This window comes from Cygnus atratus, chromosome 28 (genome assembly GCF_013377495.2).
Source record: "Cygnus atratus isolate AKBS03 ecotype Queensland, Australia chromosome 28, CAtr_DNAZoo_HiC_assembly, whole genome shotgun sequence".
NCBI classification, from domain to species: domain Eukaryota; kingdom Metazoa; phylum Chordata; class Aves; order Anseriformes; family Anatidae; genus Cygnus; species Cygnus atratus.
In genome coordinates, this window is record NC_066389.1 from 1,165,612 (window position 1) to 1,190,571 (window position 24,960).

Here is a 24,960-nt window from a genome sequence, read left to right on the forward strand (position 1 = left end):
CCTCTCTCGCTTTCCTTCGCGCCTGACAAACTCCCTCCTATTTATCTCCATCTCCTCTGCTCCACATTCCTCCGGGGGGAGGGCGGCAGCCCCCCGGCCCCTCGCCCCCCTCCAGCCCCGGGGGCAGAGCAGCGGGCTTTGGCGAGCCGAGGGCAGGATTTGGCCGCTCAGGAGGGCAGGGGGACGCGACGATGCCTCGTCCCCAGCTGGAACCAGGCGCCCTCGGCGCTCAGCACCTTTTATTGCCCGGGCGGCGGCACCAGGGGGCAGCGCGGAGCCGCCGGCAGCGGGGCCGGATCCTTCCTCGCCGAGCGGGGGGCAAAGGGCAGGGCCGGGCCGGGGAGAAGCTGCAGCCCCCAGCCCCCTGCGAGGGACGAGGAAGAGGAGGAGGAGGAGGAGGAGGAGGAGGAGGAGGAAGAGCCCCCGCAGTCCGCCGTGAGCCACCTCCTGCATGGCACGGGGGGCACCCGGCCACGCCAGCGCCCCGCGCGGAGCCCGGGCTGGGGGCAGCAGCTCCGGCAAAAACTAAAAATCAGAGCGAAGGCTAGAAAGCCCTGCTAGAAATCCCCGCCGGAGCCAAGCGCTTGGCCCCTCCGCTCGCGGGCTGCCTCAGCTCCCTGCCCGTCGCCCCGCGCTCCTCCACCCTTGGCAAAGCTGCAGCCGCCGGCGGGCGCAGGAGATGCCTGCTGACTCAGGCAGGCAGCCGGCGCTGGTTCCCATTTGCAATGTTTTCTCTAAAACCCTCAGGGCTAGAAATTCTATTTAAAAAAAATAAAAAAAAATAAAAAAAGAAAAGAAAGAAAGAAAGAAAGGAACCCAACAACAACAGCCAAGAAAAAAAAAAAAAATAAAAACCCAACCACGAAAGCTGAAGCTTCTGCCTCTACCGAGGGCTTAGCCCGCTCCGCTCGACTTGGAAAGCTTCCCTTCCCCGGAGCCTGTAGGCAAGAGGATTTTTCGAGCCGCTGATATCCAGGGCCTTCAGTTGGGGCTTAGAAAGTTTTCAAAAGAGGAATAGAGAGAGGGGAGGATCAGCAAGCGTGCGGCGCGGGGGGAGAGGCCGCCCGAACGGCGGCGGAGAGGTGAGGCAGGGCGAGGGCGGGGGGCTCAGCCCGCAGCCCCCTGCCCCGGGTGGGTGCTGCGGGGTCCTGGGTGGGTGCTGCAGGGTCCCGGGTGGGTGCTGCTCTCCCCGGGCAGTCCCACACCGTGCACACCCGTCCAGCTGGCGTGCATGTGCCTGAGTGTGCACACGGAGAGGGACGCACGCCCCGGGACGCACACGTGCAGCGTGACACGCGTGCACAGGCGTGCACGCACACGGGCGCAGCGGCACAAAGCCACCCCCAGCGTGCTCACACGCGTGTTCGCCCCGCGTGCACGCGCCAACACGCATGCACACGCACAAACACACGTGCACGCGCGTGCACACTCGTGCACACGCGTGCACACGCATGCACACTCACGCACACGCGTGCACACTCGTCCAACTCCAAGGTCCCACGCGCGTCCAGCCGCACCCCCCGGGTGCGCACCCCCCCCCGCCGTGCAAAAAGCCGCCCCCCCCGCGCCCCCCCAGGCCCGGGCCCCCTCTCGCCCCCCCGCCCCCGCTCCCCCCTCCCCAACTTTCCCGAGTTGCCGCCCCCGGCCCGGCCCCGCCCCGCCGGCAGCGCGCACTCCGGGGCGGCGCGGCACGGCTCGGCACGGCTTTGCACGGCTCGGAGCGGCTCGGCACGGCTCGGAGCGGAGCCAGCGCAGCCCGCGGCCCTTCCCCGGCCCCTGCCCGGCCGGGCCATGCTCTAGCAGCGGCGGCGGGGCCGAGCGGGGCGGCGGGGCAGCGGCCCCCCCCCCGCGCCCCGTGTCCGCAGCGCGGCCGGGACGGGAGCATGCGGATCCTCTTCCTCTGCCTCCTGACTCTCGCTGACTCCTACGGGCAAGGTAAGCACCGGGCACCGGGGGCACCGAAGAGCCCGGCACGGCTCGCGGGGCACGGCACGGCTCGGTCCGGCTCTGCCCGGGGCTGGGACCCGGCTCCGGACCCGCGCGGTGCCGCCGCGCCCCGCTGGGATGCGCCCGGCTCCGGCCAAAGGAGCCCGCGGCTGGGTCCTGGGGGGGCTCCCGCGGCTGGGGGGGGGCCGGGCAGGGTCTTGGGGGAGCCCCCCAGCGGGGGCTGGGACCCCGGGTTCGCGCTGGTGGACCCCAGCGGGGGAGCCGCGTCCCCGGGTTGGGAGCAAACGGACCCCCGCCTTGCTGCGTCCTGATGCAACCCGGGGTGGGCTCTGCCCCCCCCAGCCCGCTTCGGGGCAGGGCCCCCCGGTTTCGGTCCCGCTGGATGCCCCGGTCCGGGCCTTGCCCCCCGCAGGGGTCCTGGTCCCCCCGGTCCGGTCCCGCTGGAGCCGGGGTGAGGCCGTTGGAGATGGGGTCCGGGGGGGCCGCGGCGCTCGGACGCAGGAATTTGTCGGTGCCAGGGCAGGCGGGGGGGACCTGGCAGCTCTGGGGACCCCCAGTGACCAGGGGGATCCACAACAGGGGGGGACATGTAGGGAGGACCCGGCCTGGACGTGGCGATGCTGGCCGAGTGGGGACTGCCGTCCGTCCGTCCGTCCGCCCAGGATACCTCTCGGTGAGAGGGGGCGAGCGCCGGGGGCAGCCGGGACCCCCAGCTCCCAGCCTGGGCAGCCCTCAGGAGCGGGGCTGGGGACGGCGTGGGGCACCCCCTTTCCCCCCCAGTCGCTTTACGGGGCTTGCTGCAACCCAGGGGCTCGCCCGAGCCCCCCCACGTCCCTACGTGACCCCCCCAAATGACCACAGGGAGCCATCGAGGGAAACTGAGGCACGGGGCGCCGTGCGGCCAAGGTCACGCAGAGCAAGGGGTGCGGAGCTGGGGACAGCCCCGGTGCCCCCCGGCCACCCAGACCACCAGCAGGGCCCCACAGGGTTGGGCACCGTGCGTGCACCGAGCTGCTGGGGTCTCTGCTGGGGTGTCCCCCCCCCCCCTCCCCCTGTTGTGTCCCCCCAGATGGCACAGGGGGGGCCGGTGCGTGGCCGGGGCCGGGCGCTCGAGGGCATTGCCCTGCGCCGAGCCAGCCCCTGCACGGCCTCCGGGTCCTTCCCTGCTGCAAAATCCAATCTAATTTTTAATTAAGGGGGCGGCGTTGCTAAGATGCCAGGAACAAAAATGAGTCGAATGGGGGGTTTAGAAGGAGCATGCAAAGCCTCTTAGAGGGCCGAGGCTGGGGCCGGGGGGTGTGTGTGTGGGGGGGGGCCGATCCCAGGCTCCCCCGCGCAGGGCTCGGGGAAGCGCCGCGGGGCTCCGCTGCCCTCCCAGGAACAAAAGCGCCCGCACGGTGCCATGTGCATCGCGCCGGCCTCCGCGCTCTGCCTCGCCGCAGGGACGAGCTGGACGGGCTGCGGGGACGGGGACGGGGGTGGCAGCACCCCGCCAGCATCCCCCCATCCTGTCCCCCGTCCCCCATCCCCCCCCGAGTGGCCCCGTCCCACCACGGTCCCCATCTCGCTCCTGCCACCGCTAAGTTTCGCTTCTGCCTCCCCGCCGCGGCCCCGCTCTAAGGTGGGATGCTTGGGGGGGAGGTGGGGGGGGGGGGAGCAAAATCTGGTGGGCTCCCCCCACCCTGGAGCCAGGCGTGTGGGTGCTGGGGGGGGGGGGGGTCCGTGCCATTCATGGAGTTACACCCGCTCGCACAAAGATGTTGAATGGGTTTCATCACTCTTCATTTCTCACTAAATAATTTTCTGTATCTTATCTAAATGAAACCCATTATTCTTCCCCCCGTTTCAATCACTCGCTGTGATTGCGCCTCAAATTGAAATATTTATTCATTTTCTGGGCGATTCTTCTTCTCCTTCTCTCTGTGGGTTGTTGTGTGTGGTGGTTTTTTTTTTTTTTTTTTTTTCTTTTCTTTCCCTCCCTTCTTCCCTCCCAAGGAAGAGCAGCGAAATTGAAACAGCGGAGAGATGGCGGCGGGGGCTCGTCCCGGGGCTCTGGTGCCGGCGGGGGCTGCGCTGAGACCTCGCGAGCTCGCTGCGTGCCCCGGGGGAACGTGGCTGAGCCCCTCTGCCTTTGGAGCCCTCACCCCTGGGTGCATCACTGCTGAAGGGGCAGGAGTGGCACCGGGACCGGGCGCTCTGAGGTCAGGCCGGTCCCTCTGGCCCCCATGCTGGTGCCTTTTTCGGGTAGGGAGCGTGTGCAGGGCTCCGGTCCCGCCGCCCCGTGCCCCTGCAGGCACCCCAGGGTGATGCCAACCACCTGGCGCAGCACCAGCATCCCTCAACCTGGGGCTGCCCCAGACTTGTGGGGCAGGAGGGACGGTGCCGGGGCACGGGGCCACCCTTCTTGTGCCAGGGAGGGGGACGAGATGGCTGGGCAAGGGCTGCACCCCAAATCTGCCTGCTGGAGACGGGTGGAGGCAAAGGGCTCTCGGTGGCCACGGGGAGCTGCTGGGGACGGCGGCGGGCACCTGCCCGTGCTCCCCTCCCGGGGCCGTGGCGGCTCTGCTCCCCGCGCGCCGCCGGAGCAGTGGTGGCGTGATGTGATTTGTAAGCTGACCGCCGTCTGCTGCAGGGTAATAAAAGCCCCCGGGAGAGCTCCCGTGCCGCGGCGCGGCGGCCGGGGAGGGTGGGAAGGTGGCCCCGGTCCCCGCGGCTGGGGGGTGCCAGCGCTTGGCATCGCCCCCCCTCCGTGGGCAGAGGGGGGAGGCCGGGGACGTTCGGGGAGCGAAGGAGCCGCCGGTGGCGTCGGGTTGCTCGGGGCATCCCCGCTGCCCTGCACGCCCGCTTTGCCCACCTAAAAAACCCCGTGCCGCTCTCGGCGTGATCCTACAGCGCTCGCGGACCCGTGCCAGCTGTCCCCAGGGTCCCCTCCGGGTCACAGTGATTGTCCCTGCCACCCTGCAGACCCTCATCCCCAGAACACCTCGGAGGAGGAGATGGAGCCCCAAAGGGTCACTGCGCGTCCCCCCAGCCCCACAGTGAGGGGGACCTTGGGGTGGCACCCCCAGCCCTGCACTCCCTGTTCCCCGCAGCGCCCTTCAGCGATCCCAGTTTGGGCTAACTGGGATCGGAGCAGCCTGGGATTAAGGTGCTTAAGCGCAGGGGGAGGGGGCTGGCAGCATGGGGGGCCCGAGACCCCCGGGTGCTCCCCCGTGGGGCTCCAGCACCGGCATGGAGGGAGGACGGGGGCTGTGTGGGGCGGGTGGGGAGGGTCCCAACCTCCCCAGGGGCCCCAAAGCCCCTTTGCGAGCACCAGGGATGCCGCGGTTTTGTGCAGGGTCCTGCCCCGAGCCTGTGGCACGTCCCTCGCAGAAGGGGCCGGATCCTGCCCCGGCACACAGCGAGCCCCGGCTCAGCCCCGCAGCGGGGCCACGGCAGCCTTTGGGGCCGGCGGGACGGATCCTGCCACGGCAGCCACGGCCCCATGCCGGGACTTGCCCGGGCCGCCCGTGCCAGGGCTGAATCGGCCGCTCCCCAGCTGGGGCCGTGGTTTACTGCCGGGGAAGCATCCCGGGGAGGGGGGGGGGGCAGCGGCCCCGTCCCGCTCCCGTCCTAGCGGCCTCCTGCCCGTTTCCTGCAGGGCCCCCAACTCCGGCCCTCCTCCCACCCGCGGTGACCTCCGGCACCCCACGCGCCCTCCTCTCGGAGGTGAGATCGGGGTCGTCGGCCACCTCCGCCCCACCGACCCGAGCCGACCAGCATTAATTACATCCCCAGCCTTTAATTCGAGATTGATTTAATCCCGAGCCAGCTTTCCTCCTGCCCCGCCTGGCCCAGAGCCCACCTGGGCTGCCCTGGGCTCTCTCGCCGCCCTTTGGGCACCCATGGGTGCTCGCCCGCCCCGCTCACCCCATCCTTGGGGCCACCGGATCCAGCCCTGCGGCACCCATCTTGTCAGCCTGAGGGGATGGCCGGGGGCCACCACGGCCCCAGGAAGCCCCCCGGTGTCCCCTCGGTGTCCCCTGTGCCTTCCCCTGCACCTGCAGGACTGGGGAGGGGACCCCGGTGGCCCCGCAGGGTGTCGCCAGCTCCGTCCGGCGGGGACACAGCCCCCCAGCAGCAAGGGGCGGCGGGGGGATTGTCGCTAACTCCCCATAAAGGTTCCCCCTAATTGCTTGCCTTACCTCAGGTTTTATCATCAAAGCATCCGTTATTCCCTCTCCAGCCTCCTTTTCTTTTTATTATCTCTTAATTAATCACTCTAGCTTTCACACTTAGCAGATAATTACAGTCTCCTGGGTGCACGGCTCATTTTCATAACCTCCTGCTCCCAGCCGGGGGTGGGCACGGCGCGGGAGGGCACTGGGGGGGGCGGGGACGGGACACCAAAGGGACCCGTCCTGCGCCCGCAGCGGGACCGCGGCACCCTCGGGCACCCGCAGCCCCACCTGGGTGGGTGCGCGGCGGCCGGCGCTGAAAATTGACATTGAGGGGGCCAAAATCAGCCAAAAGCCGTCGTGCAAGGCGCCGGGGGGGGGGCAATGGGGTGCCGGGGGTCCACACGGGAGGAGGAGGAGGCTCGGGGCCGAGTCGGGGCAGAGTTAAGGGGATGGAGGGAGCTGAGCGCGCAGCGGGGTCCGGGCGGGGGGCTCGGAGCGGGGCGGGGGGCTCGGAGCCAGCCAGGAGAGTGCCCGGGGCTGGGGGACGGCGGTGGGGGGGGCAGGAGGGGGTTCGAGGAGCCGAAACCCTCGGAAAAAGGCGCAGGGAAGGGAAAAGGGGGGGAGCGAGGCCTTTTTCTGCAAGGGCTGGAACATAATGGGCTGCCAGCGCTGCCATGGCAACGGGCGGATTATGATCCAAATGGAAATCAAAATGGGGGGGGGGGGGGGGAGAAAAAAAGCGAAAAGAGTGGAGTAAAAAGGAGGAGGGGAGGAAAAACAACTTTTATTTCAAACCCGAGAGCGGCCGTGCGCCGTGCGGGGGTTGCCATGGGAACGGCGGAGGAAAAAAAAAATAAAAAAATTAAAAAAAGGAGCAAAAACCGCGCACGCGGGCGTGCGAGGGAGCGCGCGTGGGTGCACGAGGGAGCACGTGCCCGGCTGGGCGTGCAAGGGGCACGAGGGGACCCGCTGGTGGCACCGGGCCCCGGGCGGTGACACCCGGAGCATCCCCGGCCTCCGCTCCCTCGCCTCCTTGCAACGCCCTTCCCGGCGGATTTGGTGGGAAAGGGGGGGTTTTGTGGGGCGGCCAGGGGGGTTCCCGACCTCCCGCGGTGTTTTGGGGTGCACGAGGCTCAGCCGGGGGCTGCGGGGCGTCGCGGGGGCTTGGGGACGGGGTGGGGGGCGCGGCGGGTGGACGGGGGCTGAGTGGAGGCTGGAGGTGGCCTCCCCGGGGACACGGGGAGGTGACGAGGGTTGGGGACGGCCTCTGCCAGGGCAGCGGGCAGAGATTTCGGGGAAACTGAGGCACGGAGCCTCGCCTGTCCCCGGGGAGGGCCGTGGGGCCCGGGGCTCTGCACGCAGCTTGGCCAAAGCGAACGGGGAGCAGCGGGGAGCAGCCCCCCCAGGTCCAGGGACACCCCAAAAAGTGCCTCTGCCCCCCGGTGCCAGCCCCTGCCCGCCGCGGGATCGGGGCCGGGCGCGGGGAGCCGAGGGTTAAGCGCTGGGTTTCCTTTCTCTCCCTCTTCTTCCAGAGAGCCTTGGCAGGAAATTCCTCAAATTCCAGGCTTGTAGGATCATTGCTGGGCTCTGACCGCAGGAGCGCAGCCAGGGCTGCTCCAGCTTCTCCTTTGCGGGACTCGCAGGGGCCGGCGGCGAGGGGGGGGGGGGGCTGCAGGGCGGCCCCCACGGCGCTCCCGGCCCCGGCCCCCCCCGCTGCCACCCCACGGGGACCCCGGCACTGGCGTCGGCCCCATTTGGCCAAGCTGGCTTTGGTGGGCACGAAGCCCCACGGGACCCCCTCGTGTCACCGCCCCGGGGGTGCTGGCAGGGGGGTGGGTGCCCTGCAGCCCCCCCCCCCCCCCTTCCCCACCCGGGACCCCAAATCCTCGTGGCGGCCACGGGGTCGGGGCGGGCTGAGATTCCTGCCCCTATTTTCTGGAGCAGAGGGGGAAGGGAGCGCGGGGCCATGCGGTGGGGGGGGGCAACAAGGGTGTCCCCCCCCCCCCCCCCCAAACCCTTGTGGTTTTGAAGGGGACACCTCGCCCCCTGTCCCCATCAGCCCCCATCCGACCCCGTTCCCTCCCAGTCGAGGTTTCCACTGAACCCCCCTTTTGCCAGGGCGTGAGCTCAGCACCACGAACCATGGGCGACGCTGGATTTATCCGGCGGCGGTGGGGAAACTGAGGCAGGGCAAGGGGCCGGGGGGGGGGGGGGGTCCTGCCCCGTGGCACCGGGGGGGGTCCCATCCGTGGCGGGGGCTCCGTTCCCCAGCCCTCGGCGCGGGGCCGCTCTGCCCCATCCTCTCCCACGCGCCGCGGCGCGGAGGCCCCGTACCGGAGGCTCGCGCTCCCAGCTGCTCGTCCCGATTCAATGTGAATGATAATCCCATTATTAAGAGATGTCTCATTAAGACATCTGTAACGAGAGCGCTTACCAGCAGCTCGGTGGAAGGGTGCCAGCCCTGTTTAAGTATTTCTTTCCCCTCCATTAATGATTAGGGAATTTTATTTTTCTTTTCATTTTTATTTTCTTTTTTCCCCTTTCCCAAAGAAGAAGTCCCCTCCCCCCGGCGCGCACACACAAACAAAAGTCTTAATTAGACATTGTTCCTAACAGGGATATTACACAAATTAATTAAACTCAAGCCAATAAACAGCCCTGCTCCATAATTCTGACAGCCCCAGAAATGAAGAGGAAATAACGAGGGCAGAGGCGCTGCCAGCTCCCAGCTCGCCCATGGGTGGGGGGGGACGGGGGCACCCTGGGACCTGCCGGGCCCCCCCCCCCCCCCGTGGGGGCTGAGCACAGCGTGGGGGGGGAGCAGCGGCCGCACATCTGCAGCCCAGGCCTTTGTGTGAAGGGCAGCGGCGAGGGGAGGAGGAGGAGGAGGAGGAAGGGGCTGGGGTGCGAAGGCTGCCCCGCTCTGCTGAGCCGAAATGCACGGAGCCCGCCCGGTATGGGCGCTGCGGGGCCAGCTCGGGGAGGGTGCACGCGGCTGCACGTGCGCACGCACACGCGTGCACGCATGTGCACACGGGTGTGCACATGAACACGGCCCGCGCTCGTGCTCGCAGCTCCTGCAGCCGCAAGGGTAGTGCTGTGCACGCACACGGCTGGGGCGCGCGCACCCGTGCAAGCGTTAAAGTTGGTGCACACACGTGCACACTGCTGGGCAAGCACACGGATGTGCACACACACGTGCACGCACTCCTGTGCAAGCAAGCGTCTGGTGCATGCACACACATGTGCACGTGCTCCCGTGCAAGCATCTGGTGCATGCACACGTGCACACACACACGTGCACACACACACTCCTGTGCAAGCAAGCATCCGGTGCACGCACACTTGTGCACACGTGCACACGTTCCTGTGCATGCACTTGCACACCCATGCACACTCTCATGCACACTCCTGTGCATGCACAGCGCCGTTGCACACGCACTCCTTCACGCTCATGCAGCCGCTGCACCCCGCTGCGGCCCCCCGCTCCGTGCCCGTCGGCCGTGCCCGGCCCCCCGTGCCCCCCAGCCGCGCCGAGCCTTTGTCTTTCTGCCTGGCTGCCCCCTTTCAGGGGCCGGGGGCAGAAGAAAGGTGCCGAGGTTCTCACAAACGGCCGCGGCCGGCCGCTGCCTCCGGGCAGGGCAGGTGGGGGGGAGACGGAGACCCCGGCCCCGGGGCGCTGGAGGGGGCTCGGGGCTCCTGGGGACACCGGGGTCCCGCGGGCGTGATCGCCTTGGGGGGAGAAAGGGGGACCGTAGGGACCCCTAAAGCAGGGTTCTGCCAGGATCAACCCTCGGAGCGCCATGGGACGGCGCCTTGGGGTCGGCACCGAGTGCTGTGGGGCAGCAGAGGTGTCCCCAGGGGGACCTGGGGGGTTCCAATGGGGAATCTGTGGGGGCAGCAACGGGATTTCCGTGGGACAGCAAGACAGCTCCCATGGGGCAGCAGTGGGGTTGCTGTGGGGAGGCAATGGGGTTCCAGTGGGATAGCTGTGGGCTTCCCATGGGGAAACTAATGGGGTTCATGTGGGGAAGAAGTGGGGTTCCAGGGGGCTCCCCACAGGGCACCCCAAACCCCCCGCCCCAGTCCCCTGGTGCACGCAGGACGGTGGCAGCTGAAGGGACACTGGGGTGGCCCCATGGGGACCCTGGCCCCGCGCGGCCCCCCCAGCCCAGCTCGTTTGCCATAACGCAATAAAGCACTTCATTTATTCGCTTCTCTATTTTCTCCCTCTCCCTGCCCAACACTGGTTTATATTTTATTGGCATCTTTGCTGCGCTGAAAGTAATGTAATTACGAGGGGAATTTATATGTTGTTTCGTAAGTCGGGAGTTCATTTTTTTTGTATTATTATTATTAGGTGGGGAATATTTAAGGCTCCTCAGGAACGAAAAATAGAACCCAATTCCACCGCGTCATCTCCCCCGGTATTTATGCCTCTTCCCAACGAGGTTTCAATTGAAAATTGCTCCGTATGTTCCCAGCGCCGCGTATTTTCTCCCCGTGTCTCATCACGAGCTGGTGCCTCCTCTCCTCCTCGTCCCTCCGGGTCCTCTGCCATCGCTCGTGGCCTTTTTGGGGGTGTCAGAGCCGTCCCCAGATCCTTGCCTTGCGCTACCGCTTGCGCATCCCCTATCGAGGCGCCTTCCCCGTGCCTCAGTTTCCCCCCAGCGCCTTGCAGGGGGGGCAGCAGGGTGGTGGGGCCACGTCCCCCGCCCCCCCCCCAGCCCTCCTCCTGCCGTCCCCAGCAGCGCAGGCGTCCCCGCCGCGGTGACACTGATGGGCTGTGACACGGCGGGAGGTGCTGGCCGCCCGCGCGGCGGCGCGGCGCCCGTCTCCTGCCCGGGAGGTAATCGAGGTGGAATATTTGATCGGCCGGGAAATGAGCTGCTAAATTTGTTGTGAGATTGGTGTCACAAGCAATCGCGGCGGCGCTCCTCGGCCGGCGGGGGACGGCAGCGGCGGGGAGCGAGGGGACACCGCGGGCTGGGGACACCGGGGGCCGGCAGAGCCGGTGGCGCTCCAGCTGCTTCGGTGGCACAGGGGGCACGGCGATGTCCCCGATGCGGAGATGTCCCCGATGCAGAGATGTCCCCGATGCAGAAATGTCCCCGATGTGCACCCCACGTGCCGCTGCCCCCGGGGACGCCGCGCCTGGTGGCACGGCCAAGGTCACTGTGGCCAGGGCGCGGGGAGGGCGGCGGGGACCCGGCGTGCCCGAAGGCGGCGGGGAGGAGGGGAACCGATCTCCTCCTCATTTGTTTTTATAATTTTGCCTTTTAAAAAATGAAAATAACTGGAGCATCCCTTCCCCGGAGAGCTTTGCTACCACCAGCTTCGGCAGCGGGAAGCGGAGCAGGAGGGGGGAGAGGCAACGGAGCAGCCCCCGCCAGCCCCGTGCCAGCCCCGTGCCAGCCCCGCAGGGACGCTGGGGACACCCCGGGGCCACTCCCCGAGATGGCGGCGAGGGGCAGGGCTGGATGCGGCCCCGTCCCCTCCGTCGGCCGCCCTGGTGCCTCCCAGCCTGGCGCTGGGCGCGTGCCAGCGATGCGCTGGCGTCATATGATGGTGGTGAAATACTTTCCGTTCCTGCTGGGACGGGAGGATCGGGAGCGGAGCCGGGGTCCTGGCTCTGGAGGCAGCCACGGGGGGGGAAACGGGGACATGGATGGGGACAGGGATGGGGATGGGGATGGGGACAAGGGACAGGGATGGGGACAGGGACAGGGATGGGGATGCTGGTGTAGGGGGTGCAGGGTAGCTGCTGCGGGATTCAATTACCAAGGAATTAAAGGATGGTAATATTCGATTAATGTCAATCAGAGCGGGATTAGAGGAAGGAGATGTTGTCGGATGGGTTGGATGCGGATTGAATGGGGTTGCGCTTGGGGCTGATGAGGGAGCAGGGGGCACAGATTGGGGCTTTGGCCCCAAATGGTGCAGTTGGCATTGGGATGGGCACCCCAGCATCCTCACACCGTACCCCAGCATCATCCTGCCGTACCCCAGCATCGTCCTGCCATACCCCAGCATCCTGGCACCGCGTTCCCATCAGCGTTCCCGTCCCCGCCACCCACCCTCCGGCCACGTTAGCGTTAAAAAGCGAAGGGGAAGGAGAAGAAAATAGAAGAGGGCATTGAGTGACTTCAAACAAGGAGCGGAAGCGGCTTCTCCTGCCAAGATGCTTTCAGAGCGCGCGGCTCGCGCTGTTCCCGGGCAGCGCTGTCTTGCTGGGGTAATCGCAGCGAAGCAGCCTCATAAATTGTTGATGGCAACGGGGACCCTCTCTAGCAAATATCAATTTGCTGGCTGCGGGCGAGCGTGCTGCCGGGCTGGGCTGGCACCCGGGTCCCCATCCTGCTGCCATCGCCCGCCCGTGTGGCACAGGGACACGGGGACGCTGCGGGAGCAGGCTGGGGGCATCCCCAGCTGCAGGGTCCCCTCTGCCCCGAGCCTCGTCCCAAGTCCCATCCCTGCTCCCCGCGGTCCCTGGGTGGGTTTGGGGCTCCGGCTGCCACCCTGGGTTGGGGACACGCGTGGGGCTCCGTCCTTGAGGCCACCACCTCCACCAGCCACCCGCGTCCCTGCCCTGAGACGCGGCCGGCTTTAGCAGAAAGCCCCAAATTGCCGGAGCCTAAAATAGCTTCTGCTCCTCGGCAGATGGGGCGGGAGGACGGGGAAGTGCCAGGGTCGATCACGTCTCCGCTCCGCCGCGTCCCCCGCCAGCCGCGGCACCCGCCCGCTGCACGGGCAGGATGGCACCCGCGGGCTGCGTGTGTGTCCCCCCACCCCCACCCCGCTCCCGGTTTTGGGGACGCGGCGACACCGCCGGGAGCGCCGCGCTCGGCCCCGTGCCTCGGTTTCCCCACGCTGGCGGTGCCCGAGGTCCATCCGTGGCGCCGTCTGGGTGATTTTGGGGCCGGCCGCGACGCTTGCGCTTTTTTTCCATCCCATTGCCTCGTGCTGGGTGACAAGTGGCTCGGGGCGCCGGCACCGGGGCGGTGACAGCACGGTGACAGCGTGGGGGCAGAGGGGACGCGGGCGGCGGCGTGGATGCAGCCAGCAGCGTGTCCCAGGGATGGGGACAGGGACGGGGACAGGGATGGGGACAGAGTCATGGGGACAGGGACGGGGACAGAGCGATGGCCCCGGCTGCAGCAGCCACCCGCGGCCCCGTCCTCCTGCCCGTCTCTTCCTTTCCGCTCTGCCGGGCAGGGCCACAAGGAAGCCAAATCCTCTTTTCTCTCCCGCAGAATAAAACCAGTGGAGGGTGGTTTTTTTTTTATTATTTTTTTTTCCTCCCTGTGTATTTTTTTTTTCCCCCCAATATAAATAGAAGCGAACAACTTGGGAAGAGGAAAGGGGAAAGGCTTAAATTTAAAAGCGGTGAGAAGAGGAAGGGGAGGAGGGAGAGAGATAAAATAATAAAAAAAGAAAAAAACTCGAGCGCGGAGAGATTTAGCTCCATCTGAAAGCTGTCAGCGCGAATAAAAAGCTTTTCTTTGAACCCTGAGTTTAATAGCGAGAGGAGAGAGAGGGAGATTGGAGCACCAGCCCCAGGGCTTAATCAGACCTTCATTTGATAAATAGAGGGAGACAGGGCCGGGCGTGTGGCTCGGTCCCCGCCGGGTCCCTCCGTGGGAGCCCCCCGCGTGCCCGAGCACCCACGGGTGGGCACAGGCCGGGTGCGCACGCCCGGCACCCCGCGGCGGTGCCCCGGAGCCTCGCGAGGGGTTTGTGGGCTCCTTGGCGCAATGTCAAGGCCCTGCCGCGGCGAGGGACGCGCGGTGCTCGCTGTGCCGGGGCCGAGCCCCCCCCGCGTCGCCCTGCGCCAGACTAAACAGCGGCGGGGACGGGACGGGGATGGGGACAGGACGGGGACAGGAATGGGGCTGGGAAGGGGGATGGGATGGGGTTGGGGATGGGGATGGGGATGGGGATGGGGACGGGGATGGGGACGGGGACGAGGATGGGGACAGGGATATGGATGGGGACAGGGACAGGACGGTGCCTACGGGGGGGGGGGGGGGGGGCTTCTTCCCACGCCTGCACACGCGTGTGCACACGTGCACGCCGGTGCCCCCCGCTTTGGCATTCTGCAGGTGCCACCGGGCGCTCTGTGTCACCCCGCGGTGGCCCTGGGCTGGCCGTGGGTCCCCGCTGTCTGTCTGGCGGCCGCAGCCCCCCCCTGCGCTGCCTCCCCACCTTCCCCAGCTCTGATCTTCCCCCACGCCCACCTCTCTCCAGGCACCTTCCTCTTTGATCTCCGCTCTGCTTTTTTATTCCCCCCCCAGATCCATCCCTCCCCCCGCCTCTCCCATTCTCTCCTTCCCTTTATCTCCCTCCCTCCCCCTGTCCCTGCTCCCGTTCCTCTCCCAAAACGCTGCCGCGGGGGGGCCACGGGGCAGGGACATCCGAGTGTCCCCAGCCGCCCCCTCCATGCCCAGGGCCCCGTGGGCGGCTGGGGGCACCCCGGGGTGGGGGTTTGGGATGCCCGCGCGGGTGGGATGTGACTGGGGGACACCGGCAGTGACCGTCCCCAGGTCACCGCGGGTCCCGGTGGGCTCTGCGAGGGGCCGCAGGGCTGGGTGCCCCTTCCTCAGCACCCTGGGGTGCCCCGTCCGTGGGTCCTGGGGTACCGGGCCCAGGGGTGCCCCCGTCCTGGGGATTTGGGGATGCCCGATGCCACGTGCGGGCTTGGGGGGGGTCTCTCCTGCTGCCTGCGGGGCGATGCTTTTGGGTTGGTTCCTGGTGCTGGGGCGCAGCCAGGGGGTGCTGGGGGCTCCCCGGCAGCGGCGGGGGGATTTGGGGAGCTGCCGGGGGCTTTGGCTGCAGGATCAAAGGCAGAGGGGGGCCGGAGCACCCGGCTCTTGGGGGCAGAGCACACGCTGGGGACACAGAGCTGCGTGGTGCTGGGCCATGCTGGGCCGTGCTGTGCCGTGCCGCGCCAAGTGGTGCCGTGCTGTGCTGTGCCGAACTGTGCCATGTTGTTCTGTGCTGTGCCGTGCCGAATTGTGCCGTGCCGTGCCGAGTTGTGCCGTGCCGAGCCATGCTGAGCTGTGCTGAGCCGTGCCAGGCTTCGCCGGGCCACGCAGGCGGAGGCAGGGCTGGGGACTTAGCGGCTTCGTTATCTGCAGCTCGCTCATCCCCAGAAGGGATTTCTGCCTCCCCCTCTCCAGCTCCACAGCGGAAATCATTTGAATATTTTAGCAAGAGGCTTTCAAGGGGGGGGGAGGCGAGCACGGGGGAGAGAGAGGCAGCTCCCCCCTGCCACCCCAGGGGGGGGCGAAGTGCCCCTCGCCCCGCTGTCCCCACGCTCCCCAAGCGGGCAGGGACCCCGGTGTGCCCAGGTCCCCAACCCTGCCCCCCCGCACACGCATGTGACACAGCCGCACGCGTGTGACACACACCCCGTGCTCCCCCCGCTGCCCTCCCGGTCGATGCCCGCTCGCCGCGTGACAGCCGCGGCACCACGGGGACACGTCCTGGGGGGCTGGGGACGGCGCTGGGGACCCCGGTGCTGGCCGTGCCGTGCCGCACGCGGCTCCCTGGTGCCGGCGCTGCCCGGTGCCACCGGTATGACGGAGCACTGGGCGCTGGTGTGTGGGGTGCCCTGGGCCGTCACCGATCCCCGTCCCACGTCCCCAGCGGCACAGACGCGGTTCGTGGAGGAGCCGGAGGACCAGACCGTGGTGGCCGGCCAGAGGATCGTCCTCTCCTGCGTGGTACTCAACTACTCCGGGATCGTGCAATGGACCAAAGACGGGCTGGCCCTGGGGATGGGGCAGGGCCTCAAAGGTACCCGGGGGAAGGCTCAGGGACGTCACCGCGCAGGGCAGGGGGTGTCACCGTGTGGGAGGCTCCTGGGCGTTATGGCTCCCGTGGCGCCGCGGCCCCCATTTCCCAGCTCCATGTGCTGGAGCGGGGCCACGTATCCCGTAGTCAAGCTCCGGCAGGGACTGGGCACTGCTCTCTGCTCCTTCCTGCACGCACCGGGGGCCCTGCATGGACCAGGGATCCTGCATGCACTGGGGTCCTTGCACACGTTGGGGTCCCTGCACACACTGGGATCCCTGCACACACTGGGGTCCCTGCATGTACTGGGGTCCTGCACATATTGGGGTCCTTGCACACGCTGGGGTCCCTGCACGGACAGGGATCCCTGCACGCACTGGGTTCCTTGTACACATTGGGGTCCCTGCATGTATTGGGGTCCTGCACATATTGGGGTCCCTGCACACACTGGGGTCCCTGTATGTATTAGGGTCCCTGCACACAGTGGGGTCCCTGAACACTTCGGGGTCCTGCACGCGCCGCGGTCTTTGCCTGTGCCCAGGTCCCTGCACGCCCTGAGGACCCCCCCCATGCCCCGGGGATGCCGCACGTGCCCCATCCCCTCTGCCTGCCCGTGTCCCACGCGGCCGGAGCTGGCACCGGGCAGCGACCGAGCCCCCAACCCTGGCGAATCTGGCTCAGAAGCTGGGGGCACGGGGAGCACCCAGGGGGTCCCGTCCCCTCGGCCCTGACCCCCAGCGCCGTGTCCCCGCAGCCTGGCCGCGCTACCGCATCGTGGGCACGGCCGACTCGGGCCAGTACAACCTGGAGATCAGCGACGCCGAGCTCTCCGACGACGCCGTCTACGAGTGCCAGGCGACCGAGGCCGCGCTGCGCTCGCGCCGGGCCAAGCTCACCGTGCTCAGTAAGGAGCGAGCCCGGCTCCCCGCATTGTCCCCGGGTCCCCTGAGCCCCCCCCCGGACCCCCCGAGCCAGCCCAGGCAGGCGCGGGGAAGGCTGCTGCTGCCTGCGCCGCCGCCTCCCCCTTGCCTTGCCTCCAGCAGCCTGGCTGTGCCATTATCTTTAATGCCTTAATCTATATTCACGCCGTGGCTGAGTTACGGGACCTACGAGTGCAGTAACTTTGATTTCCCTGACTTTTGTGTCTTGTAAAAAAAAAAAAAAAAAAAAAAAAAAGAGAGATGATGCCGGAGCCGCAGCGGAAATGTTGCATGAATGGGGTTTTGGGGCGGATTTCTTGCTTTTCTTAATTTTTTTTTCCTCTCTTTCTCCTTCTTCCCCTGGCGTTGAAATTCCCATTAGAAAGGCAGGAGATAAAAGGCGCGCGAGTGGGAGCTCTGGCTGGGTACTGAGCCCAGGGGGGTCCCCCCCAACTCCTGCCGAGCTCAGCGGGGTCCCCCTGTGTCCCCCACCCCGCGTGGGGCTCAGGTAGGGCAGAGGGCTCCCAGGCTGGGGGGTCCCCATCAGCCATTCCTCCTGCACCCGGCTCCCACCTGCATAATTGCAGCCAGCACCCGGGGGCGCTTTGCAAGCAGCCCAGCCCCTCCCTCAGCACCCGTCCCTGCAGCACAGCACGAACCCCGCCGAGCCCCCCGGTTCCCTTCTCCCCAAGAGCCCAGCCCTAATAAATCAGTTTTAAATCAAGGTTTTAGCTCCTCAGCTTGGCAGGTGTGGAGGGTCCCCGGCGTCCCCAGTGTCCCCGGTGTCCCCAGTTCGTCCCCTGTCCCCTCTGCAGTCCCCCCCGAGGACCCCACCATCGACGGAGCCCCCGAGATCCTGCTGCGCGCGGGGACGCCGTACAACCTGACGTGCCGGGCGCGCAGCGCCAAGCCCGCCGCCACCATCGTCTGGTACCGGGACGGGCTCCAGCAGGACGGTGCCGTCACCACCACGGTACCGGCCGTCCCGTCCCCTCCCTCGGCCCCGCCGCGGCCCCGCGCGGCGCCGGAGCTCACCGCGGGCACCGTCCCCTTCTCCCTGGCAGGAGGTGCTGGCTGATGGCAAGAGGGAGACGACGACCAGCCAGCTGGCCATCAACCCCACCGACCTGGACATCGGCAGGGTTTTCTCCTGCCGCAGCACCAATGAAGCCGTCCCGGCGGGGAAGGAAACCTTCGTCAAGCTCAACGTGCACCGTGAGTCCGCGACGGGGACGGAGGGGACAACGCCGTGGCGCGGGGACGCAGCACGCGGGTGTCACCGGGGCAGAGCGAGGAGCTTCCAGGGTGCTGGGTGTTGTGGGGTGCTGGGGGGCTCCCAGCATTGTGGTTTGGAGTCCCCCAGAGGGTGCCTGGGTGGGTGGGGGCCGAGGTTGTGCCCGCTGGGGTTCACCGGAGCTGGGCTGCGCCGGCTGCAGGCGGGGGCCAGCTGGGGACGGCGCGGTGAACACCGACCTCCAGTGGCTGCTGCGGGAAGGCTCAGCCCGGTTGGGTCCACGGCCACAGTGGGCACCTAAATCCATGAGGGATGGTGGGTGCCTGCTTCTGGAAGGGATGGGGGGCACCCAAATCCATGAGGGATGGTGGGTGCCTGCTTCTGGAGGGGATGGGGGGCACCCAAAGTGGTCAGGGATGCTGGACACCCACCTCTAGAAGGGATGCTGGGCACCCAAATCCATCAGGGATGGTGGGCACCCACTTCTGGAAGGGATGGGGGGCACCCAAATCTGTCAGGGATGGTGGGTGCCTGCTTCTGGAAGGGATGCCAGGCACCCAGATCAATCAGGGACGGTGGGTGCCCATAGCAGGCAGGTGCCCATAGCAGGCACCCCAAAAGAACATTGCAGTTTTGGGGCTCTCCCCCCGTGCCGTGCCGTGCCCTGGGTGGCAGCACACGGGGCCAGCTTTGCTGCGCCGGGCTGGGGGATTCTCCCCTCGCCCCCTTCTCTCTCTCTGCCACGCTGAGCCCGCCCCAGCAGCCGCGACGGCTCCGTCCGCCTTCCCGCAGATCCCCCGACTGTCACCCTGTCCATCCAGCCCCAGACGGTGCAGGAGGGCGAGCGGGTCGTGTTCACCTGCATGGCCACCGCCAACCCCGAGATCAAAGGCTACAGGTGAGGAGGACCCGCGGACCCTGGGGGGGACGCTCACCACAGCCTGCCGGCTCGGTCCGGCGTCGTGGCGGGGCCGGGGGGGTGCTGAACCCGGGCTCTCCGCTCCCCCAGGTGGGCCAAGGGGGGGGTGATCATCGAGGAGGCCAAAGAGAACAAGTACGACACGCAGGTGGACTACACCTTCTTCACGGAGCCCGTGTCCTGCGAGGTGCACAACGACATCGGCAGCACCAACGTCAGCACGCTGGTGGACGTGCACTGTGAGCGGGGCAGCCCCCCAGCACAACCCCGAGAGCCCCCCCAGGGCTGCCTCCCGCCCCCCCCAACCCTCCCCTCTCCCCACCAGTTGCCCCTCGCATCATGGTGGCCCCCAAGCCCACCGTCACCGACATCGGCTCCGACGTGACGCTGACCTGCATGTGGTCCGGCAACCCCCCGCTGACCCTCACCTGGACCAAGAAGGAATCCAACATGGTACTGAGCCGTGGGGGGGGGGGCTCAAGGAGGGGCCGTGCCCCCCCCCCCCGCCAGCCCTCCTGAGCCCCCACTTGTCCCCGTGCTGCCACCCAAGGTCCTGAGCAACAGCAACCAGCTGTACCTGAAGTCGGTGACGCAGGCGGACGCGGGGCAGTACATCTGCAAAGCCATCGTGCCCCGCATCGGCGTGGGCGAGCGCGAGGTCACGCTCTACGTCAACGGTGAGCGGCCGGGGCAGGGGGGGGCGCGGTGCCCGCGGTGGGACCCCCCCACCCCCGGGTGCCGCTGGGTTTTGGTGACCCCCCCTTCCCCCCGTCCCTCCCGCAGGGCCCCCCATCATCTCGAGCGAGGTGGTGCAGTACGCGGCGCGCGGCGACCGCGGCAAGGTGGAGTGCTTCATCGGCAGCACGCCGCCGCCGGACCGCATCGTGAGTGAACCGCGGTCGGGCAGGGGACGCCGTCCCCATCCCCGTCCCCATCCCCGGGGGGGGCCGCGGAGAGGCACTGACGCAGCCCCCTCTGCCAGGCCTGGGCTTGGAAGGAGAACGTTTTGGAGGCAGGGACGCTGGAGCGCTACACGGTGGAGAGGACCAACACGGGCAGCGGGGTCCTGTCCACCCTCACCATCAACAACGTGATGGAGGCCGACTTCCAGACCCACTACAACTGCACCGCCTGGAACAGCTTCGGGCCGGGCACCGCCATCATCCAGCTGGAGGAGAAAGGTACCGGGGACACGGAGCCGCGGCCACCGCCGCGCCACCCGGCCCCGGCTCACGTCCCCGCGTCCTCGTCCCTTGCAGAGGTCTTGCCCGTGGGCATCATCGCCGGGGCCACCATCGGGGCCAGCATCCTCGTCATCAGCTTCCTCGTGGCACTCGCCTGCTTCCTCTACCGGCGTCGGAAAGGAAGTGAGTGGGGGACGGGGACGCGGCGGATGGGGACGGGGTGGGGGGACCGGCCAGGCTGTGCCCCCTCCGTGCCACCTCCATCCCCGCGCGTCCCCAGGTCGCAAGGACGTCACCCTGCGCAAGCTGGACATCAAGGTGGAGACGGTGAACAGGGAGCCGCTGACGCTGCACGCGGACCGGGAGGAGGACACGGCCAGCGTCTCCACCGCCACCCGCGTCATGAAGGCCATCTACTCGGTAGGGGACAGCCCGCGGCGGGGCCACGCCGCAGCCAGGGCTGCCGGACCGTGGCGGGTGGGAGCCGGGGGGAACGAGGCTGTCTGTCCCCGTTTCTCCTGCAGTCCTTCAAGGATGACGTGGACTTGAAGCAGGACCTGCGCTGTGACACCATCGACACCCGCGAGGAGTACGAGCTGAAGGTCTGGTCCTGGGGCGAGGGGTGGGGATGGGATGGGATGGAGATGGGGGTGGGGATGGGATGGGATGGGGATGGGGATGGGATGGGGATGGGATGGGGTGGGATGGGATGGGGATGGAGATGGGATAGGGATGGGATGGGATGGGATGGGATGGGATGGGATGGGATGGGATGGGATGGGATGGGATGGGGATGGAGATGGGATAGGGATGGGATGGGATGGGATGGGGTGGGGTGGGGATAGGGGATGGGGTGGGGATAGGGGATGGGATTAGGATGGGGACGGGAATGAGGTGGGAATGGCGACGGGGATTGGATAGGATGGGATGGGATGGAATGGAGTTGGGATGGGGATGGGATAGGGATGGGATGGCAGAAGATTGGGAGGGGATGGAAGGCATGGGATGGGGATTTGGACGAGGATGAGGATGGTGTGGAGATGGGGATAGGGACAAGGACACAAATGGTGCTAAGAACAGGAATGAGGCGTGATAAAAGGGAAGCTCGGAGGAGGGAAGGGGCCGGGTCCTCGCCCAGCCCACCCCAGCCACGCTCCCCTCCCACCCCCCCATCCCCACAGGACCCCACCAATGGCTACTACAATGTCCGTGCCCACGAGGACCGCCCGGCCTCCCGCACCGTCCTGTACGCCGACTACCGCACGCCGGGGCCGGGGCGCTACGAGGCACGGCCCCCCTCCCGCCTGTCCCACTCGAGCGGCTACGCGCAGCTCAACACCTACAGCCGCGGCCCCGCGTCCGACTACAGCGCCGAGGCGGCCGCGGGCACCGGGGCTCCCCCGGGCACGGCGGGGGGCGAGACGGCCAGCCAGCTCTCCTACGAGAACTACGGGGGCCACGCCGCCTTCCCGGCTGGCGGCGGCTACGGTGGCTACCGGCTGGGCTACGGGCAGCCCCCCAGCCTGGAGCGGGCGCCCTACGACGCCTACGACCCCATGGGCAAGTACGCCAGCGCCACCCGCTTCTCCTACACCTCCCAGCACTCGGACTACGGGCAGCGCTTCCAGCAGCGGATGCAGACTCACGTCTAGGGGTGGGGGGCGGCGGGCGGCGAGGCCCCGGCAACTGTCCCCTGATATTCAGGGGCTCATCCTGACCCCCCCCTCGCCCCGCTTCTCCGTGCGCCGGGTCCCTTCTCTTCGAGCTTCCACTCCCCGCTGGGATAGCGGTTGATTTCGCGGTACCTTCCCAAAGGGGCGAGGGGCGTCCTCCCCCTGGCCCCGTGCCCCCCGTCCCGGCCCCCCTTCCCCGTTCTCGGCTCGGCTGGGAAGGAGGGGGGAGCCTGGAGCCTTCCCCGATGGGGGCTCAGCCCCGCACGCCCCGGCCAGCGCCGCCCGTCCCACGGCACACATGCGGCCGCGGATATAGGCGCCGTGCCTGGCTTCTGTTTTCTCCCCAAAATGCCCCAGCCCAGCCTGTTCCCGTTCCCTGTGCCTTGACTTTTGGGGTTGGCCCACGCTCGGGGCCGGCTCCCTCCCATCCTTCCGTCCGTCCGTCCGTCCCACAAAGCCCCCGCTCCCACCCTGCCCCAAGCCGGTGATCAGGGGGCACCCCGCTCACCCTGGGGGTCCCGGTACGGCGAGACCCCAAAAACGCCCCTATGCCAAGGGGACGGGGAGCCCTCAGTGAATGTATTACAGGGATGTAGGATAGGGGCAGCTGGACCCCGAGGCTGGGCGAAGGATTTTGGTCCCCAGACGGGCACCAGGACCCCAGAACAAGGGGGACCCTGGAGCAAGTGGGACCCCAGCACAAGCAGGACCCCAGAACAAGGGGGACCCCAATTCCCTCAGGAGCAGGGAGCTGGGTTCTGGCTGGGGCACGAGGGGTTTTGGGGGCACTTTGTGAGCTCAATGCTGGGGTAGTTTAGGGGGGGTGTTGGCTTCCCAGCTGCTTCCTACCCAGCCCAGCTCTCGGTACCGGCACCCACCAGACTCAGGGGGTCCCCGTGGGCCCCTGGGATTAGGTACGAAGCACCCTCCCTGCCTGCCTGGCCCTGCCGTGGGGATCGGGGCGAGCTCGGTGGCCCCCCATCCTGCAGAGCCTCCTCCTCCTCCTCTTCCTCCTGGCTGCGGAGCCAGCCCCGCGGCAAGCAGGTACGATTCGGCCGCAGGACGGTTCGGGAAGGAAGGGGCACAGCACGGGGGGGGGGGGGGTCCCCGATATCGCCCCCCTTCCCGTCCCCATCGGGTTTAACCTCGACCCCAAAGGTACTGTCAGGACGGTGCTGAACCCGACCCAGCCTGAGCCCCCCCACCCCGGCCGGCCCGCGTGCCATTTCTTGCGATGGTGCCTGACTTAACCCCGGCTGTCGCCCCAGATGCTGCACCCCCACCGTCTATAGCAATAGCGTCCCGCCGGCCCCGAAGCCAAGCTGAAGCTTTAAACTCAACTCCCCGGGGCAGGGGAGCGGGATCAGGGCCCCCCCCGGCCACGTCCAAGCCCCAAAGGGAGCCCCTGGCCAGGCGGCAGCGCCCCAGGGCACGGGGGCGAGCGGGTCCCCTCCTAGCACAGGCTGTTTTAGACCCCCTAGAGACACGTATCTGTGACCCCTGCCCCCCAAGCCACCATTTTTTTATTTGTCCTTTTCCTTTTTTTTAAATATTATGTACTATATTTTTAGTCTTAAACACGATATATTATATATATTTAATTTTTTTATATATATATTATAAATATAAATGTTAAAAAAAAAAAAAAAAGAGGGGGCTGCGGTTTGCCTTTGTAGCATCTATCTCGGGGCGGGGGGGGCTCTGCCAGCGGGGCTGGGGACATGGGCCCTGGGGGGATGAGGGACGGGGGGGGTCCCCAGGCGCAGCACACCCCGCGCTGCCTCCGCTGACCTATTTTTTTTCGCCCGAGCTTTCAGCAGGAGCCGCTGCCAAGAGGGGCAGGGGAGGCGCTGGCAGCCCCTCCGCACCCGGCCTCGCTGCGTTTTATTTCTCCCAGCCAAGGCTGCGAACGGGCTCGCTTAATGACTTTGTTTCCCTACAAACGCAGCCTATTACTTTGTGTGTTTCCACGCCTGGTTTATTATGCATGAACCAGGCAATTTGCCTGCTGCTCCCGGGACCCATCTTTAAAACAAAAAGGTGCTTTGTCATTCCTAATGGCTTTTGCTGGAGCGTGGAGCGCGCGGTCGGTGGATGGATGGATGGAAGCATGGGGTGGATGCGCGGAGAGATGGATGTGAGGGGAGGGAGAGGCGTTAAGCTCCTGCTCTGCCCGTAACCCCTTTAACTCGCCGTGAGCATCCCGTCCAGGAGCGAGCCGTGAATTCACACCTGGAGATTAGATCAGCTCCAAAATCCAAGCCCCGGAGGTGCTTCCACCTTGCTAAAGAGGCAGCCGCGTTTCCCCGGGAAGCAACCCTCCCCTCCTCGCCATCCAGCTCATTTATTCCGAGATGTATTCTAATTTATTCCCCAGGATGGAGCGCGCTCGCCGCCTCCTCTCGGCTCCGCAGAAATCCCTCGCCTTGTTCTTCCTCCCTCGCCTCCCCGCAGACACGAGGCTGCAGCCTCCAGAAGAGCAGGGGAGGGTGACGCGGGGCTGTGATTTCATTTTTCATGCGTTCCTGCACGCCGGCTCGCGTGGACGTGCTGCACCGAGACAAGGGAACATCCCAAAAGTTTGGGGGTGCAGAAGAAACACCGCGGGTGCGGGACAAGAGAAACTGCCTTCGGCTTCGCCAGGCTGTCCCTGTCCCCTCAAAGCTGGGGACAACGGAGGGACGGGGCACTTGGCAGCACCCAGGAGCCAACAGGCAGCTGGCTTTGGGTCCTGGGGTTTCCCCCAAACCCAGCTTTGGGTCCTGGGTTTTTCCCCCAAACCCAGCCCGAGAGCACCAGGCAAGCAGGGAAGCAGCCCCCGTCACCAGGAGCTCCTGACCAGGGCAGGCACAGCCGCAGCCTCGCTCCCAGCCATCTGACAGCTACGGCAGGTTCAAAATAATTAAAAAAAAATGAAATAAGGATCCCTCTAGAAAAGCATAATTTGTCTCCCGGAGCCCCGGACCTGCTAATAACACGCTGTAAGCAAACAGAGGCACGACTCCCGGCTCTTCCCTCACCGCCGGCTGTCATGCTGGAATTTAATCTCTCAGCCCTCTGCTACCCAGGCCGGTGATAAAGTAGAATTTGATTTCGTTCCTACTAAATCAGAGGCTCTTGGAGAGGAG

At 66.9% G+C, this 24,960-nt stretch overlaps 1 protein-coding gene across 2 annotated transcripts; it reads left to right on the forward strand.

The window, feature by feature from the left end:
* Positions 1 to 1,680: 1,680 nt before the first annotated feature.
* KIRREL1 (kirre like nephrin family adhesion molecule 1) lies at positions 1,681 to 23,478 on the forward strand. 2 transcript variants are annotated; one of them, XM_035567540.2, is made up of 15 exons: positions 1,681 to 1,935; positions 15,756 to 15,905; positions 16,657 to 16,806; positions 17,638 to 17,795; positions 17,887 to 18,037; positions 18,849 to 18,954; positions 19,066 to 19,214; positions 19,301 to 19,428; positions 19,526 to 19,652; positions 19,759 to 19,859; positions 19,958 to 20,156; positions 20,235 to 20,342; positions 20,440 to 20,579; positions 20,684 to 20,761; positions 21,341 to 23,478. In XM_035567540.2, exons 1-15 carry the CDS (start codon positions 1,884 to 1,886, stop codon positions 21,809 to 21,811), a joined length of 2,268 nt encoding a protein of 755 aa, XP_035423433.1. In that variant the 5' UTR covers positions 1,681 to 1,883; the 3' UTR covers positions 21,812 to 23,478. The 2 variants fall into 2 exon arrangements, with proteins under 2 accessions (XP_035423433.1, XP_050571875.1); XM_050715918.1 differs by lacking the exon at positions 1,681 to 1,935 and adding an exon at positions 7,056 to 7,166.
* The last annotated feature ends 1,482 nt before the right edge of the window (positions 23,479 to 24,960 follow it).

Bases quoted from the DNA above. Each gene is read 5' to 3' on its own strand.
- KIRREL1 (XM_035567540.2), top strand. From the start codon at position 1,884: ATGCGGATCCTCTTCCTCTGCCTCCTGACTCTCGCTGACTCCTACGGG. The intron at 18,038-18,848 runs GTGAGTCCGCGA...GCCTTCCCGCAG, and splicing joins CGTCAAGCTCAACGTGCACC to ATCCCCCGACTGTCACCCTG. The intron at 18,955-19,065 runs GTGAGGAGGACC...CCGCTCCCCCAG, and splicing joins CCCGAGATCAAAGGCTACAG to GTGGGCCAAGGGGGGGGTGA.